Source organism: Natrix helvetica (assembly GCF_964273705.1).
Source record: "Natrix helvetica genome assembly, chromosome: 6".
NCBI classification, from domain to species: Eukaryota; Metazoa; Chordata; class Lepidosauria; order Squamata; family Natricidae; genus Natrix; species Natrix helvetica.
The window spans coordinates 28,352,657-28,371,496 of NC_138553.1; the positions used below are offsets into that span (position 1 = coordinate 28,352,657).

The following is an 18,840-nucleotide window of genomic DNA, read 5'->3' on the forward strand; positions in this document are numbered from 1 at the left end:
AACTTTGTCTAGGGCTCCTTGCTTAGGGATTTGTGGAGCTACATTTCTTTTCCCGGGATAGGTGTATAAAGTATGCAAGCATCCAATACATTCGACTTGCTTCGAATGAGGAATAAAGGGATTACAAAACAACAGCAACCTGGAGTTTGTGGCTCCAAATATAGACCGAAATGGGGGAAGAGACGTGAGCTCAGTACAATTTTATCACAACTGAATGTTAACACACTACACAGGATTTTTTAAAAAGGCATGCTCATGCTGAAGAAATAAAAATAAGTTATACATATAAGCCCCCAATTCTTTTTAACTGACAAAAAAACCCAATACTCAGAGATGCATTCTTTTATTTCTAGTTCTGGCTTCCTGGAAGGAACCCAAAACCTAAAACAGATAGTTTTTAGTCTAATTAGCAACACCAGAAAGTATCCTTAATTATCATATTGCTTGAGGTTTTTCATATGTTTGCTACCATTTTCTTCCTGAGCATGATAGCTTTAACTATAAGAACACTTACAAATGATCATGTTGAACTGAGTGGGAATCACTTCTAAGAGAGGAATATACTTCTGTGATTCAAGATTTCTCTTAACAAATACATTCATTGCAGTGTGAGCAACAGTGCTGTGTGTTTGCAATTTTTTTTCCAGGAAATAACCAAACTACTTGTACACAGTTCTAAATTGTGGGTAAATGGCTTCCTCTGTCTATCTGAACTCTCAAGGAGGAACCAGAAACAAAAGGGTGGAGTCACTTGGTTTAGTTATTATGATGTTCAAGTCACCTTAAGCTTGAAGAAAGGGAAGACTAATCGGAGGAGCTGCTGCCTTGCTCTTGGGACATCTTCAGGATGGATGCTTGTCCCATTGGTAAGTCTTCTCTTAAAAGAAATAGAGAACTTTGGTGTTGGCTTTCTATATATGGGATTCCTGAGAGATCTGTCTCATAGGAGTTTCTGTTGTCAGAAATTGTTATTGATTTTAAAAGTTTTACAAGGGAAAAGGGGTTAAGAGGTTATGGAACATTTTGACAGCTATATCGTGGGGGGGGGGAACCCCCCCCCAGGTCTTGCAACTTTTGTCTCATAGGAGTTTCATCAGCTTAAAGTACCAAGAATATATGAGACAACAGGGTAGAATATAAGTTTGTCCAACTGGCTTGATGGATGTTTGCTGTTGTTTTGCTCCCTTAATTTCAGCCAAGGATATGTTAAAGGGAAACAATTCCAGCTGCTATATCATTTCGTTATTTTGCATGTGTTCTCATGGATATTTGTATCACTGTATAAAACATGATCACTATTTGAGTTTAATGATTGATGGAAAAATATATAAACCTTTGCAAAAGTAAAAAAGAACTAAAGGGCCAGGAAGACTTGTTTGATACAACTTTTTAAAGCACCTGAGGGCAGAACAGGAAGCAATGGGTGGAAACTAATCAAGGAGAGAAGCAACTTAGAACTAAGGAGAAATTTCCTGACAGTTGAAACAATTAATCAGTGGAACAGCTTGCCTCCAGAAGTTGTGAATGCCACAACACTGGAAGTTTTGAAGAAGATGTTGTATAACCATTTGTCTGAAGGGGTGTAGGGTTTCCTGCCTAAGCAGTGGGTTGGACTAGAAGACCTCCAAGGTCCCTTCCAACTCTGTTATTCTGTATTTTGTCTTTTCATTCATCTCCACTCGGGTGATATAGAAAGGAGGCTTTCAGCAGGTGAGGCTTAGATGTACTTTAACTTGGCCCTTAATGAAGTCTCCTTGTGACTTGCAAATAGTGATAGGTAGATATAATGTCTGGAAATGGAGTTATAAGGATGCTGGCCAAGAACTTAGAAAAAGATGAACTATTGGAGAAGAACTAATCAAATAGTCCAAACTGCCAAGTGTTTTATTTCTCTAATAAAGGCACTGTTCAGAGATGGAGTTTTATGCCAATCATTCAGATCAGAAAATATGAAATTACAGAAAAAAACTCAGATATCTCATTCTCTGAGAATGAGATATCTGAAATGGCTAACTTGATCCTTTTGAGGAAGTTTTAAAAACCAAACAAGTCTACATGCAAAGACCGGAGCTAGTGCTCCCTGCCCCAAATAAAAATAAATAAATAAATAAATAGGGAAAGTGCTTGTGAAATGGAGAGTTATTTGATTGCTGGGTCATTCACAATCTTGATTCTCTTCCAAAAGCCTCATTTCTTCTTTGGCTGCATGCAGGGCAGCTACTCAGGGGAATGGAAGGTTAGTCTCTCTTCTAAGCTGTAAAATCTTTGGTTTATCCATCTGAGAAAGGGAATTTAAAAAACCTGAACATTCCTCTTGTAGCTAATAGCGCTGCTGAGTATGAGTCTTAGTTTTGCAAGGAGGGTATTACATTTCTTCCTGTTGAGGCAAGTAAAGAGAATCAATCACTACAATGGGTGGCAAATAATGTAGAGGACTTTCACAGCCAGCTAGACTGTTTTCCAGTTTTCTAACCAATTACCCCCACCTCCCCTTCTCTTTTGTCTTTCATGATTCTTTGTGGTTGTCTATCACTGATGTTCTGAAAAGGCCCCAGAAAAGTTCCTTCATATTTACTTTCCTAGAATATAACTGAAGGGAAGGCAGGGTAGCTTCAGCCCATCTCTCTGAATGGTTAAAAGAACCAAGGTTACTCCCATTTAGTATCCCAGTAAACACAAAATTTTGTACCAAAAAAAGGAATCAAAGTGTGGGTGCGCGTTATAAACGAGGGCTGGGGTTTTGAGGGCGCAGGCGAATTGTAAATTGTAAATTTCCGGACTGCAGCCTCGATCCCGGCCTCAGGCAGCGCCGCGCCGTGCTCAATAGTCGCAACTCAGCTGCCTGCCGCCTTTCCACTCCTTTGTCTCCCAGCTATTGCCGCCGCTGCTGCCGCCGTTCACAGGACCCGCGAAGAGGGTGAGAGGCGGGTCCTGTGAACGGCAGCAGCAGCGGCGGCAATAGTCGCAACTCGGCGGCGGGCCGCCCCGGCTGGGAGACAAAGGAGGGGAAAGGCAGCAGGCAGCTGAGTTGCGACTATTGCCGCCGCTGCTGCCGCCGTTCACAGGACCCGCCTCTCACCCTCTTCCTCCAGTCGGCAGGAAGACGAGGGTGAGAGGCGGGTCCTGTGAACGGGTCCTATTTCCCTTAAATGTGAACCAATTGGGGCAATTGCAACAGAATTTCTACTTATAGCATAAATGCACGCAGATATTTTACTGGGAGTAGCAGGTGCAGTGATTCTTAGAACTTGTGGTAAAAGATAATTTCTCCCCATTATACTGATGTCATATTTTCTCTTCTCCATGTGCCTCTGCTTCACTACATTGTCAGTGGGATTTTTTCCTTAATAACCTATTTCCTTAATAACCCATCTTCCTTCTAAGCTTTAAAAAGCTAGACATTTTCCAAATTTCTATTCTATACATGTATTCAATCAAAAATATTTCTTTTTGCATATGCAACAAAATCAAAAGGAAATCATTTTTTAAAAGATTCCGTGAGATATAGGACAGCAAACAAAATGATATAATACATTTAGCATATAAATAAAATCTAATGAGAATTATACTAAAATAATAGTACTTGCATTGGTTCAGTAAAAGTTAATGAAATAGATAAATAGACCCTTACAATGCTTGGTGTGAAACAAAATTTTATACCGATTTTTAATTGAAAATTAGGGGGTACACGTGGTTTCGGGGTGGGATACCATCTGTACGCTGATGATACTCAGCTGTACTTTTCCACCCCGAACCACCCCAACGAGGCCATCGAAGTGATGTCCCGGTGTGTGGAAGCCGTACGGATCTGGATGGATGACAACCGACTCAAACTCAACCCCTCCAAGACGGAGTGGCTGTGGGTACCGGCTCCCCGGTTCAGCCAATTAATTCCATCATTGGCCATCGGGGGCATTCAACTTGCCCCCGTGGAGCGGGCGCGCAATTTGGGCGTCCTCCTGGATGCCCGGCTGTCCATGGATGACCATGTGACAGCCGTGGCAAGGGGGGCGTTCCACCAGGTTCGCCTGGTGCGCCAATTGCGCCCCCTACTGGACCGGGACGCCTTACGCACAGTCACTCATGCGCTGGTGATGTCTCGCTTGGACTACTGTAACGCTCTCTACATGGGGCTTCCCTTGAAATGCACCCGGAGGCTACAGTTGGTCCAGAACGCAGCCGCGCGGGTAATTATGGGGAGTACTAGGTACTCCCATGTGACACCATTCCTGCGCGAGCTGCACTGGCTTCCTGTGGTCTATCGGGTGCGTTTCAAGGTTTTGATAACAATCTTTAAAGCGCTCCATGGCTTAGGACCTAGTTACTTGCGGGATCGTATTCTGCCCCATACATCCCTGCGACCAATCCGCTCGCACAGAGAGGGCCTCCTCCAGGTGCCGTCCACCAGACAGTGTCGAGGGGCGGCGCCTAGGAGTAGAGCCTTCTCTGTGGCGGGCCCAGCCCTGTGGAATGACCTCCCCCCGGATAGTAGGAATACCTCTGACCTCCGCTCCTTTCGTGTAAAGCTCAAGACCCACCTTTTTCAAGTTGCTGGCCTGGCTCCACTTTGATCCAACTATATCGCTCCTGACGGGTTTTTTATTTGGGGTATTTTAATTGCATTCAATTTATTTAGGGGTTTTTAAACATTGTGTTTTTACTTGTTTTTATCTATCAGTTCACCTCCTCCTTGTATATGTCGTATATATGTCTTGGTATATGTTTTGTTATATGTATGTCGATATATTTATTTCCTATGTTTTGTTGTACGCCGCCCCGAGTCCTTCGGGAGAGGGTGCGGCTAAGAAATAAATATTTATTATTATTATTATTATACACGTGTGCGCGTTATACTCGGATAAATACGGTATCCCGTACTCCAGCCATCAGGGTTTTCTGAAACCTTCCCCTCTTTTCTATATTGGAAATACTTTTCCCTCATCAGAATAAATTAGAATAGTTTGTTTGTTTTAAAAAAAAAAACTGGATAATTTTGCAGCAGAGCACTAAATTATAAGCATGATTGTTAAAGCGTAAGTATTTTAATCTCACCTTTTCGTGATGGTTTTTCACTAAACAAAATAGTTCCTAGCAAACGTTAAGGCCCTTGATGGGCAGAAGGTGGACAGATTCCAATAAGGGTTTCCGCTGGTTTAATAATAATGAAAATAAAATGCATGTCCCCTTCCTAAATTAGATTATTAAAATACAGAAAGCTTGAGGAACAGAGGGTTTGTACGTAAAAACATTTATGTAAGGCCTGTGGTGCCAGTACTAAAAACAACTTTATCAGCTGAAGACATGCCCGGAGGAATATTGCTTCTTACAAAAGCAAATCCAAATGAAATAAAGCTTCACTTCAGCAGTACTCTAAATCAGGGGTGGGTTCTGGCAGTCACTACTGCCGGTTCATAAAAAATGTTCTGCACATGCGCAGAGGCAAAAACGAAAGATGGCAGAACTTACAGCGCTACCCGGATAACCAATTCGGGGGTGTGGCAGGCCTGGGTCACTGCTGGTTCTAGCGACTCAAGCCGCCAAATTATTTCCAGTTTGGTCGAATCCACCACTGCTCTAAATGAAGTACCTTTCCAAAGTGCCTTGATTTCCCAAATTTCAAGACAGAACTTACTGCCTCTAACAGAATCAAACATTTTATTTATTACCAGCTTCTTACAGGGAAAAAAACCCCATCTTGCCTGAGAAACAAATCCTTCTCCCCTGCTCGAATGTGACCAGGAATTTTGTTCAGTCAAGACATTCTTCCGCCTTTCAAATAAAAAGGACATTTATTAATGATGGGAAAAGCCTTAAGCCGGGGCTGTCAAACTCCCATCCACAGGCCAGATGTGTCATTGTGACCATGCCCATGCCTAGTTTAGCAAAGGGGGGGAAAGTCCCAATACGTGATGCTGCCATGACGAGGTGAGTTTGACACCCCTGCTTTAAGCAAAGACAACGGAAGGCCTTATTTCCATGCTAAGATGCAGTTTCATACTATCTCTGATTTTAGATAAAAATAAGCTAGTCCCCACTATGGCTGGTCCATATCCAGATGTTCCCAGTATCTCTAGCCAGCAACAATATCTGGACATTACAAAGCAAAATAGAACAAATGTAATATGCAGTAATTTACAGGATCACATTTTCTTTGCGGTAGGGATAGAACATTAAACAGCTCAGATTTAGACATAAATTCCAATAAGAAGAGATTCAGAAGATTTCTGAAAGTATAAAGCAGTCCATGTTCAGAATCTGCATTCACCGGAATGAGGCAGCAGATCAAGTGAGATTGGGCTTGGCTCGCTGCTTGGAGGAAGCAGAATGTCTCACTTTTGTCAACGCATCAAAGCAATGATGCATTTTGGTGAGGCAAAACAGCACATTAAGGTGGATTCGCTGTAATCTCCACATATTTCTTCCTTAATTTCCTGCCTGCTCCCAAAGTCACTATACTATGTCTGGTTCCATTTCAGTGCCACATACAACGTGCTAGTTGGTGGAAACGTGGCCCATGCAGTGCCACATATATTTACATTTTATTCGGACAACTTTCCCATTGCATTATTTGCAGCTGTTTTCATGGGGATGTTGTCTGTTCCCCTGCCCCCCCCCCTTGTAATTTAAAAGTATTTCTATGTGACCTTTATGACTGCTCTGTTATATACAAAGCAGCCAACTTTATATAGTATGTATTAAAACTTGACATATATTTTAAGCTTTCTAAAACATCTATTGATTTTATGCACCATTTTGGAATATATTCTAGATGTTGTAAACCTCTCTATCTGGAGGTGATAGAAAATTGCATTTATTACAGTCTTTTATGCCACGGTATGAGAGTGACCTTGAGAGACAAGAACTGCAATCGGAACAGTCAGATAAAGGGAAGTTTAGCTGATAGCAGAAAAGTGGATATGACAAACATCTCAGAAGGGGCTGTCCTTAATTTCTTGGGCTGTAAAGGTAACAAGAGAGAGACGTAGTTTCAAACTTGTAAATTTCTGTTAAAGTAACCAGTAGACCTGCAATTAACGTAACCTTAATAAAATAGAACTAGGTCTTCTGGATGCGCTTCTTGTCAGGACTTCTTTGCATGGCTGATACAATGAATTTCTATTAGCGCATTCTGATAATTCTCTGTGAAAGAGAACTATCGTTGTTTTATTTCTTTACATCTTTCGCTCTTTTGAGTTCTATTGGAAAATAAATTCCATCCATAGCATTTCTCCAGGGGTCCTTTATGCTCCCAAAAGAGTTTTTCCACATAAGACTGGAAACAGGAAATTGTGGCAAGTTCTTAAGAGAGGAGAGTACCAGACCATCTTATTTGTCTCTTGAGAAACCTATATGCAGTGTGAGAACAGTGAGAACAGGACACGGAACCACTGATGGTTTCAAAATGTGGAAAGGAGTCCAGCAAGGTTGTATACTGTTACCGTGCCTATTTAACTTATATGCAGAGCACATCATGAGACAGATGGGGCTAGATGAATCAAAAGTTGGGATTAAGATTGCCGGGAGAAATATCAACAACCTCAGATATGTAGATGATACCACTCTAATGGCAGAAAGTGAAGAGGAACTAAAGAGCCTCTTGATGTGGGTGAAGGAGGAGAGTGCAAAAATTGGCTTGAAACTCAAGATTAAAAAAAGTAAGATCATGGCATCTGGCCCTCTCAATTCCTGGCAAATAGATGAGGAAGAAATGAAGATAGTGACAGATTTTATTTTCCTGGGCTCCACGATGGAGACTGCAGCCAAGAAATTAAAAGACGCTTTTAATTGGGAGGAAAGCTATGGCAAATCTAGACAGTATACTAAAAAGCCGAGACATCACCCTGACAACAAAAGTGCATATAGTCAAGGCTATGGTTTTCCCAGTTGCAATGTATGGCTGTGAATGTTGGACCATAAGGAAGGCTGAGTGCCAAAGAATTGATGCCTTTGAACTATAGTGCTGGAGAAGACTCCTGTGAGTCTCTTGTACTGCAAGGTGATCAAACCGGTCAGTCTAGAGGAGATCAACCCTGACTGCTCTTTAGAAAGTCAGATCCTGAAGATGAAACTCAAATACTTTAGCCATCTAATGAGAAGGAGGGACTCACTGGAGAAGACCCTAATGCTGGGAAAGTTTGAGGGCAAAAGAAGAAGAGGATGACAGAGAATGAAGTGAATGGAGTCACTAAAGCAGTAGGCGTGGACGCCTGAGGACAGGAAGGCTTGGAGGAACATTGTCCATGGGGTCACAATGGGTCAGACACAACTTCGCAGCTAACAACAACAACATTATATTTATATTGACCAGTCAACTGATGCTTTATCAGAACAAATCCAATTCAGCTATGGCCAGATTATTTATTTATTTATTTGTAAAATGTATTAGGTGCCCATCCTGCTTCATGGTAACTCTTATCTCAGAGTTCATCTCAACCAGAACTAAGAATTCTAAATGTCCAGTGATAGCTCTCCAGGTTTTTGGCAAATATATTTCTTATCATCTATTATCCTATGCTTTTAAGTGAAAATGATTTTGATTGACTGTATGCTTAGACCACCAGGAGGCAGGTATTATGTGATTGGTTTCCCTAAATTATCCAATACAGCTAGCCAGAAATTGTTTTGTGATGTAATATAACATCTGTATCTCTGTGCCCTGAAAACTCAAGGGAGTAGCCTTTCGTTTGCAAAATACCTGATTTGCTATTGAGCTTTTCCTCCTGTTAAATATTGTAGTGTCTGTGTGTGGGGTCAGGAGGTCCTTTTCTATTTGGTGGACAAAAGATATAGTCAACTCATTCTGAAAGTACATCTTTTAAAGTGCGCTATAAATACATTACTCATAAATACTTAGCAAAGAATGTGTAGTGTGTGGCAAGTGGTTACTTTTATATGGTGTAAAGTTTCTGCCTTTTTAATCTGTGCATCTGGAATACATTGCTACTCTACTCATAATGCTACCATATGAACTATGGTGACTGTAATTCAATGAGAAACATCTCTTCCTCTTTTTTTTGCAACTATCATTAGTAACTCCCTGTCCCCAACTCTCAGTAATTGGTTCCACTGTTAAATTTCTCTTACTGTCACAAAGTGATTTCCCCCCCAGCACGTAGTTGCCTTCTTTTAAACTGAGTTCATGGAAATATAGTTCTGTTCATACAATCTAAAATTCTATTTCTCTTCTTTGCAGCCATACCACACTTCTGACTTACATTCATTTGGCTATCTATTACCATTTCGAGATCTTTTTCACAAACACAATCACCAAACCCTGCTTGTGGGTTGAATTTCTACTTCCTAAGTAAAGAACAGATCCACGTGCAACTTTCCCATTCTGGGAATTATTACCCATTCCTCCATTTTCAAAAGCTCTTTGAAATATCCCAACCTTCACTGCATTTCTGAATGAAGCCAGGGTCGCTGCTGATTTGATCTTCAGGGAAGGCAGGGGCCACCATCAACAAACACCATTCTGAGGCCACCCATGGCTTCACTTCATGTGAAGTCAAAACCCATAACATTTCCAGTCAAAGCAAATATAAGATGGTTCTAGACAGAGAAGGTAGTCCTGTTTGTATTTTAAGAACTGGACATTTAAGTCTTTAGAGGTCAAAACCAGAACATTGAATTGCACTTGGAGGCTTACTGGGAGCCAGTGAAATGGCCACATTAATGGTCATCTGTAATAAATTTCATGGATTGCTGCTTCCAATTAGTCATCAAACGTAGCTTCATGTATAGCATATTGCAATATATATATTGCAATATATATATTGCACCCTGCCCCTCATACACACACACACACACACACACACACACACACAGGCTTAGTGGCTAAGATGCTGAGCTTGTCGATCAGAAAGGTCAGCAGTTCAGTGGTTCAAATCCCTAGCGCCGTATAATGGAGTGAGCTCCCGTTATTTGTCCCAGCTTCTGCCAACCTAGCAGTTCGAAACCACAGAAACGTCTTCGGACAACACTGGCTGTTCAGCTTTGAAACGGAGATGAGCACCACCCCCTAGAATGTGAAACGGCTAGAACGTATATACATACGTACATACAGGCCAGGAGTGGGCTCGGGCAGGCACTATTGCCAGTTGGCTTGTGGGTGCACTGCAGCCGTGTTTGATGTGTTTGCGCAGTGCAATAAAAATTGTTTTGTGAATGTGCAGAAGTGATAAATAAGATGGTGGTGCCTGTGGCATCATGCAGAGAACCGGTTTGGGATGTGTGGCAGTGGTATATACATATGTATACTTGCTTGTGGCATTTGCCGGTTCTCTGAACTACTCAAAATTTCCACTACCGGTTCTCCAGAACCTGTCAGAACCTGCTGGATTTCACCCCCCAAATGGGTGGGGTGAAATATACAAAGAAGGTTGCTGGAATTGGATATATCTAGTTTAAGAAAAGAAGGACTAGAGGGTGACATGATAGCAGTGTTCCAATACCTAAGAGGCTGCCACAAAGAAGAGGGGGTTCAATCTGTTTTCTACAGCATCTGAGGGCAAGACAAGAAGCAATGGGTAGAAACTAATCAAGGAGAGAAGCAACCTAGAACTAAGGAGAAATTTAGTTCTGACAGAACAATTAATAGTGGAATGACCTGCCTCCAGAAATCATAGGTACTACAACTCTAGAAGTCTTTAAGAAAAGATTGGGCAACCATTTGTCTGAAATGGTGTAGGGTTTCCTGCTTGAGATGGGGGTTGGACTGGAAGACCCCCAAAGTACCCTCCCAACTCTGTTATTCTGTTATTTTAATTGTGCACCACCCAGAGTTATGCATATGAAATAGGCAGCCTGCCCATTTACTAAATAAATATCTACAGTTATTTTTAAAGTACAGAGACTTTAAATGAGCCAGTAACATTTCCAAATCTTTCTCTTTAACATTTATTCTCCCTGGGGTTGGAGAATTCTAGCTCATGTGTGTAGCTGGTGGTAAATCTGTAATGTAATACATAGTTCCCAATGTGGCCAGATGAAAAGAGGACAAGTATTTCAGTGCCTTCAATAGTTATACTATTGACAATATACGGCAGATAATAGTTACACCATCAAAAAGTTAGCAGCTGTAGCTATGCGTAAAATGTTCCTCTCAGCTGTTGAAAGAATTCTGTTCCTTTTTTTGCATCTTGTTCTGCATTTTAGTTTCACTAAAATTTGCATTCACAGAGCTTGTGTTTCTCCTGAAAAAGAAATCCCAGCGATCTCCAAAAGACTTACTCTACCTGTATAGGATTCCAGCCTCAGATTTGCGTTCAGAATAATTTTGTGTGTGTGGTGGGGGGGTAGAATTTGCCAGTTGAAAGAATGGTTAAATTCTTTATCAGTTGGACTAAACAATCTGTGATTAGAGTCCATGTACTGGATGGGATGTTTCACTGGCTTGGGGATTCTAATATATTAACTCTATTCATTGTTAGCCTTTCTACTTTGGGGTTTTTTTTTTTTTTTTTGCAAACACTCTGGTTTGATCTTCCCAGATTAAAGGCTCACCTAGGAAATCTTGCCACTGTACCTTCAATGTACATTTTTCTGCCACCCTCGTATTTACTGGGTAGAACAGGGGTTGGCAACCTTAAACATTCAAAGAGCACAAAGGTCCTAACCGGAAGCCACCCATTCAATTCTGGAGCCGACCGGAAGTCCAGTTTCCCTACCACAGAGTCTCCTCCTAGCATGACGTCCTTTTTCCTCTACCTGTCCTAACCAAAAGCCCTATCAATTGTGGAGCTCACCAGAAAATCCACTCCTTGCCATAGAGTCTCCTCTTGGCACGCCCTGCTTCACCCCCCCCCCCCAAACAACTGGAAGCTCCGGTCAAAATTGTGATGCTGACCGGCAGGATTTTCATACATCTCCTAGTTTCTTGCCTGGTATTGCAACAGCTTTGCACCACTGGCACTCATTGTTTACAACTTGCATCTGATTACAAAAATCCATGTGTCCAAGTGTTAAGTCAGCTTTGCAAAAATTTTGTATAGCAATAGTGCTTAGACTTATTTTACAACACTCTCTGAGTAGTTTACAAATGTCAGTATATTTCCCTGAGAAATATGAGCTCACATTTTATTGTTATGTCTGTTGAGTACTGTTGAAGGCTGAGACAATCTCAAGCCCATCCGGATTGAACTCCTGATTGTGGGCAGAGTTAGCTTGCAATACTGCATTCTAACCAGTGCGCCACCACAGTTCCTGTATCTTTCATCCTGCTGTATCTTTTCTTGACTCCATTGCTCATCCCAGCTGTAGCTAAAACATTATATCTCTGCATTACCAGATGAGTGCACTACATATGGTTAGTACTGTACTATCAGGAAGTGACATAGTAAGTTGAGGCAATCATTAGGCAATGAATTATCTCTGAATGCTGATGAAAAATATGAGACTTTAAATGTTTCCTGCTCGAGAACAGAGATTCTGCAATCTATGAGTGTATTTGGAACATCTTTTTGTTCAGAAATCATGCTGCAAAATTAAATGGAAAAACACAAACTTGGAGAGTTTTCTTTTAAAGATGTCATGTATCAATAGCCTCTCCCAGCGACAAAGGTTCATTAAAAACCCAGTCATTCTTCTATGTTGATATCACCATTTCTGTCAGGCTTCACATCAGGGCTCTGAAAAATAATTGCACATCATCCTTCCTCCTTTTTCCTTTTAAAAATTTAGCCAAGTAAAAAAATGGGCATGTTGAATGGGATTCTTGTTCCTCTCCCTCCCTTTTCCTATCCAAATGTCACCTTGGGTCTAGGTGGTGGCTTCCCTTTTCCTGACCATATTTAACAATAATCTGCATGTGAAATGGAGAGAAAGAGTTTCCAGGAGCAATGGATTAAACTTCCTTTTTTCTACTCTGACAGAAGAAAATGAGAAAAAAACTAAAATGATCTGCTGCTAAATTACTGAGTAAATTTACTTGCAAAGAATATTTGTTCTACTGTAGCAGAGACCAATCAAATAAATCAATGTGGGTGCGATTAAAAAATGTCCTCATAATTACAATAACCACTGTGAGTTAAATTTGCAGAACTCCTATTGGAAATGAACCATCTCATTTTCTCTAATGGAAGAACTAATCCTGACCCCTGCTAAACATTAATTTCCCCAAACTAACTAAGGTCCATTCTGAATGTCAGGATTTAGCTAAAGGAAAACACAGCCTTCATGGAGCGATCTGACATTTACATTTGTGTGATAAGTTTCTGTGATACCTTTATTTTCCATTAGAGTGAACGCCTCATAAATGGTACAATTTATACATCAAATAAATACATTTATTTGCAGTTACAATAGCTGTTTCTCATTAATAGACAAATATTTGCTAAGCATTCATGATTTAACCATAGTATTATCCTCCACCGCCACCCTGCCCCCTGCCTACTTCTGCTTCTTCAGTAAACCATTTTGTGGCTTTTATCTCTGACATCAGCCACCCCTTTTCTGAGAATTAAACAGAAACTCTTCACAGCCTAGAGTAAGATTTATGGACAGCTTCTGATAAGGCCTCCCTTTCTTTCAAAATCTTCTACCATCTTAATCTCCCCTCAAGTGGGGAGGAAGATCTATGTAGATAAGGATATTGCAACAGGTGTCTTGGTATAAATTTTAGGTTTTGTGCTCTCATTGTAATTGTATATGTATACTGTCTCAACAAAATAGTTGCCCAATTTGGACCACTTTCAGGATATACATGGAAATGACGCTAAGGAATTACTCATTCAGTCCTCCGTGTTGTGAGTTTTCTGGGACCCAAACACTTCACACAGAGGATTTGTTTTCTTTGAAAGCAATCATGGAAGATTAAAGCCATTTACTGGAGCAAACAGGAGCAGAATTCAGAGGTGGTATTCAGTAGGTTCTGACCAGTTCTGGAGAACCGGTAGCGGAAATTTTGAGTAGTTCAGAGAACTGGTAAATACCACCTCTGACTGACCCCGCCCCCATTTATTCTCTGCCTCCTGAGTGCCAGTTGATCGGGATGGAATAGGGATTTTGCAGTAATCTTCCCCTGGAGTGGGGTGGGAATGGAGATTTTACAGTAGCCTTCCCCTGCCACACCCACCAAGCCACGCCCAGCAAGCTATGCCTACAGAACTGGTAGTAAAATAATTTGAATTCCACCACTGGAGCACATACCAGCTCAAACTCACAGCAACTCATCCGGCCTTCACCTTTTTGTAGACTGTCTCCACTAAAGCTAAAGCCTGCTTGATTTTTATGCAGATGTCTGCATAAGCACACCTGGCAGGAAGAGAAAGAGACCCCCCAACTCCAAGCTTTCTTCTTCCACAGCTATAGGTAGTCATTCTCATAACACAAAGTACTTGATCATTTACTAGATGTATTGCTGTAATTTCCATTTCATTATTTGTTCTCTTCCCCTGTTTTTCCCCATTCAAAAAGGCTGTATTGAGTTAAAAGTGTCCATAGGATTATTCTGCTTAATCTCTCATTTTGACTGATTCATTGACTGACTATGTGCCATCAAATTTTGGACTCTTAGTAACCACATAAGTTCAATAGCCTTTGAACTATGGTGCTGGAGAAGACTCCTGCGAGTCCCTTGGACTGCAAGGCGATCAAACCAGTCAGTCCTAGAGGAGATCAACCCTGACTGCTCTTTAGAAGGCCAGATCCTGAAGATGAAACTCAAATACTTTGGCCACCTAATGAGAAGGAAGGACTCACTGTAGAAGAGCCTAATCCTGGGAAAGATTGAGGGCAAAAGAGGAAGGTGATTACAGAGAATGAAGTGGCTGGATGGAGTCACCAAAGCAGTAGGCATGAGCTTAAATGGACTCCAGAGGATGGTAGAGGACAGGAAGGTCTGGAGGAATGTTGTCAATGGGTCGCGATGAGTCAGACACAACTTTGCAACTAACAACAACAACAACACAAAGTTTTCTTCATGACAAATCTGCCCCAATTAGGTTTTTCAGATCTCCCAAGGATGCACCCATTGCCACTGTAACAAAACCCACCCATCATGCAGCTGATCATCCTCTTCTTCTCCTTCCTTCCACCTTCACCAGGATTAAAGACATCTTTAGGGAGCTAGATGTTTGCATAATGAGTCCAAAGTAAGATAATTTCAACCAGATGCTATGTGTTTTGAGTGAGAACTCTAGATTGATTTGTTCAATGATCCATTCTTTCACTGTCCATGATATTGTGATGGATTTTTTCCCCAACATCAGAATTCAAAAGTGTCAGTATGCTTTCTAGCCTGCTTCTCCAAAGTCCAACTTTTACTTCCACGCGGGGAATGTTCTTGCTAGCATTCTTTTGATTTTAACCACTCACTTTATTAGGATATGATGACAACAATTCCCAAATTAAGTTTTTAATTCAAGTGAATTTGAAACAGTTTTGTGGAAACCGGTTTGTCATTGCCACAATATTAATTTTTAAAGATGAAGTGGGTAGGGAGATAGAATGTAGTAGAATAATTCAAGTGACAGGCTAGGACTTCAGAACCTTGGGTTCAAATCCCTACTCAGTCATGAAGTTTACTCTCTAGAAGAAGACATCTATTCAGAGAAGGTGGCTCAGCAGGCATCATGATATGTTCTAAAAATGGTAACAATAGGAAAGAATAATCAGTTTAGCTTGCCTTGCATCTAAGCCAGAAAAAAAATCTGGAACTCCTTTTAAATTCTCAGGAATAGCAGCATCTGCATGGATTTGCATCACAGCTTCTGCTTTCAACAATGAAAAACACATAAACAGACTTTCCAATAACATCCATATGGTGTCATTTATCTGAGGAATAGCTGAAACAGAAGCATAACCAGAAAAACTCTCATTATAAAAGTTTCTAACTAATGCAAATTCAGTTTCTTGGATCAACATCATCAATCTATTTCAGGCCTTGTACTGGTACTTCAACACTGCATTGCCATTTGCCCTGGACTTCTCATTCATTGACTCCAAGGTGGTCTGGCAAATTTCTTTCCTTATGAGCACTTTATATTATTTGTTCTGTTAAAGACAACTCATGGGTTTTGTTCTGGAGTAATCTAACAATTTTGTCCCCTGAAACTTTCTAGGATCTTACGCTTATTACTGCACTGGCTTTTATAGTGGGAATAAAAAAGTGTCTCTCTTTCAGATTCATCTGACTTGAATGACACTGAGGAGGCTGACCTAAAGATAATGAAGCCTCAGGAAAACTTTCTGGAAGACATTCAGGTAGGCATCACTTTCGTTCACCAACTAGATGGGTTGAGTTGAGTTTACTTTATTGATTAGCCCTTGGGCCATATCAAAGTGCAGCATTCCAGACACAAATTATTACTAAAATCTGATAAAAAACAATTTAAAGTGGAATTGGCTAAAGTACAATTTAAAATGAAATTGGAATAAGATACAGTTTAAAATGAAATTGGAAACTAGATGGGGTAGACTACAATTTGCAATTTGCACATGCCTATTGGCTGTGAAGTGGAAATTATAGGAGGTCTAGTCAAGAGCATTTGGACTACCCCAGGTTAGGGATGGCTGAGAGAAAGCAAAGGATTATCTGAATCAATAATGCAGCTAGGTAATGTTTGACCCTGGATTTAATAGGGTTATAGGTAGTAGAAAAAGTCTTATAAAGTCAAGTGTATTGCACTGAGTAAGCACTATTTTTCGGTGAGATAGAACAATATATTTGGATAATAGCTATGCTTCTGGGAAAAGACTCTTGGCATTATTACTAGAAGTACCATCTGACCATCTCTACTTGGCCTTGGCTTATTGATCTTGAGAATCTCTACCTTTCCATATATATTTTTCATCTGTATCATCGACATAATAACAATATATCCTGACATATATTCTAAGGATAAATAAATGTGTATATTGCATCTAAGGGAAATGACTGAAAAAATGCAAGTATCTGTTTACTTGCCATGTAATTATTGGTCTTTTTTTTTTTTCACCACCTAATCTTCTATACAGAATATTTGGAAAGTCATTGTTTTTCTCCCTATATTCATTCTCATTGTTTTTCTTGCTTCCAGAAAATAAATCAAGAGATTGCTGAAATATTTCTGGAGATTGACAATTTCCAGCAAGCACAATCATGGTGAGGTGCCAGTCACATACATACATACATACATACATACATACATACATACATACATACATACAGTAAATATATATAAAACAAAACTAGGAAATGCTGGATGTTCCACACAGAAGTTCTCTTTGGATTTAAAAGGGGAAAGGAGGGTTCTTTCATGCTACCTATAAATACAAGGGATCTTGAGAATAATTCATATAAAAAGGGTATTTCCTGTTGCAGCTAACAGCCTTTACTATGTTAGTTAAATCAGTGAAGAATTGAGTTTAACCGTGATCCAAAATGCTAATTGGGGAATCTGGGAGTTGAAGTCCATATATTTTAAAAGTTGCCAAAGTTTGAAAAACACTGAATTAGCCACTTTAAGCAACATACGCTAAGGGAAAAGCAGCAGCAGCAGCGAGACTTAAGAGCACTCAGTATTATACAGCTTGTTTTGCATCCTAACTTCTGTTTGATTAATCTGTCAGTCTGAAATGAGAATTGCCAGTCTGTCATTTAACACTGCCTACAATTTGTAACAGCAGTTTTTTTTTGTTTTTTGTTTTTTTAAAAAAGCGAGTTACAGGCTGCCCGCAGGTATTCAGGACCGGGGAGAGCTCCATGGGGAGATTAGAAACTGATCCAATAAAAACTGCTGGAATTTATATGCACAAGGAACACAAGCAATCTAAGTGGTTTTTTCAAGCCAGACTAGTCAAAAATGCAAAACATTTCTTCTTTAAATTCTAAATTCAAATTGCTATTTTGGTTTGCTTATTTGGTTAGGATAGGTGTATCTTTATGAACAATTATATGTCATCAACTTGACAAGTCAATCATACAGCGTTTCCCAGTTTCCTTGAAAATATTACTAAGCCAAAATTACGAAAATACTTAGCCAAATAAGTGCTTAAAGCGATCTTCTAAACAATATATGTAATAGAAACTTTGATTTGAAACATAAGATTACAGAGAGCTGTAATCTTAGCTGTAAGAGTAGCATATGTCTTATTTATACTATACTATAGTAGTAGTAGTAGGGACTTGGTGGCTCAGTAGCTAAGATGCTGAGCTTGTCAATCAGAAATGTCAGCAGTTTAGCAGTTCGAATCCCTAGCGCCGCGTAATGGAGTGAGCTCCCATTACTTGTCCCAGCTTTTGCCAACCTAGCAGTTCGAAAGCATGTAAAAATGCAAGTAGAAAAATAGGAACCACCTTTGGTGGGAAGGTAAAAGTGTTTCGTGCGCCTTTGGCATTTAGTCATGCTTGCACATGACCACAGAGACGTCTTCGGACAGCACTGGCTCTTCGTCTTTGAAACGGAGATGAGCACCGCCCCCTAGATTCGGGAACGACTAACACATATGTGCAAGGGGAACCTTTACCTTTACTATAGCAGTAGTAATAGTAGTAGTAGTAGAATAGTAGTATATAATGGAATAGAAATATTTATTTATATATCAGCTTTATTATTTTTTATAAATAACTCAAGGCAGCAAACATATCCAACATACCTTCTTACTTCTATTTTACTCACAAACAACAACCCTATGAGGTGAGTTGGGCTGAGAGAGAGTAACTGCCTAAGATCACCCAGCTGGCTTTCATGGCTAAGGCAGTACTAGAACTCACAATTTCTGCCTTTCTACCCTGAAGCCTTAAGCACAAGAGCAAACTGACTCTGGTTTTATTGCTTATAATATTACTTATAATTAATTAACTTTTTGCATGATAAGCTCCATAAGATGGGCACAGAGCAACACCAGGGGAGATCTACT

General features: G+C 40.3%; 1 protein-coding gene across 1 annotated transcript in view; it reads left to right on the forward strand.

The window, feature by feature from the left end:
- The first annotated feature begins 722 nt into the window (after positions 1–722).
- CYTH4 (cytohesin 4) overlaps positions 723–18,840 on the forward strand; it is a 42,390-nt gene continuing 24,272 nt past the window's right edge. The window contains exons 1-3 of the mRNA XM_081958431.1: positions 723–866; positions 16,124–16,203; positions 17,019–17,083. Of these exons, the coding sequence (XP_081814557.1) occupies positions 848–866; positions 16,124–16,203; positions 17,019–17,083 (164 nt within the window). The 5' untranslated portion in view covers positions 723–847. The remainder of the gene's footprint in view (positions 867–16,123; positions 16,204–17,018; positions 17,084–18,840) is intronic.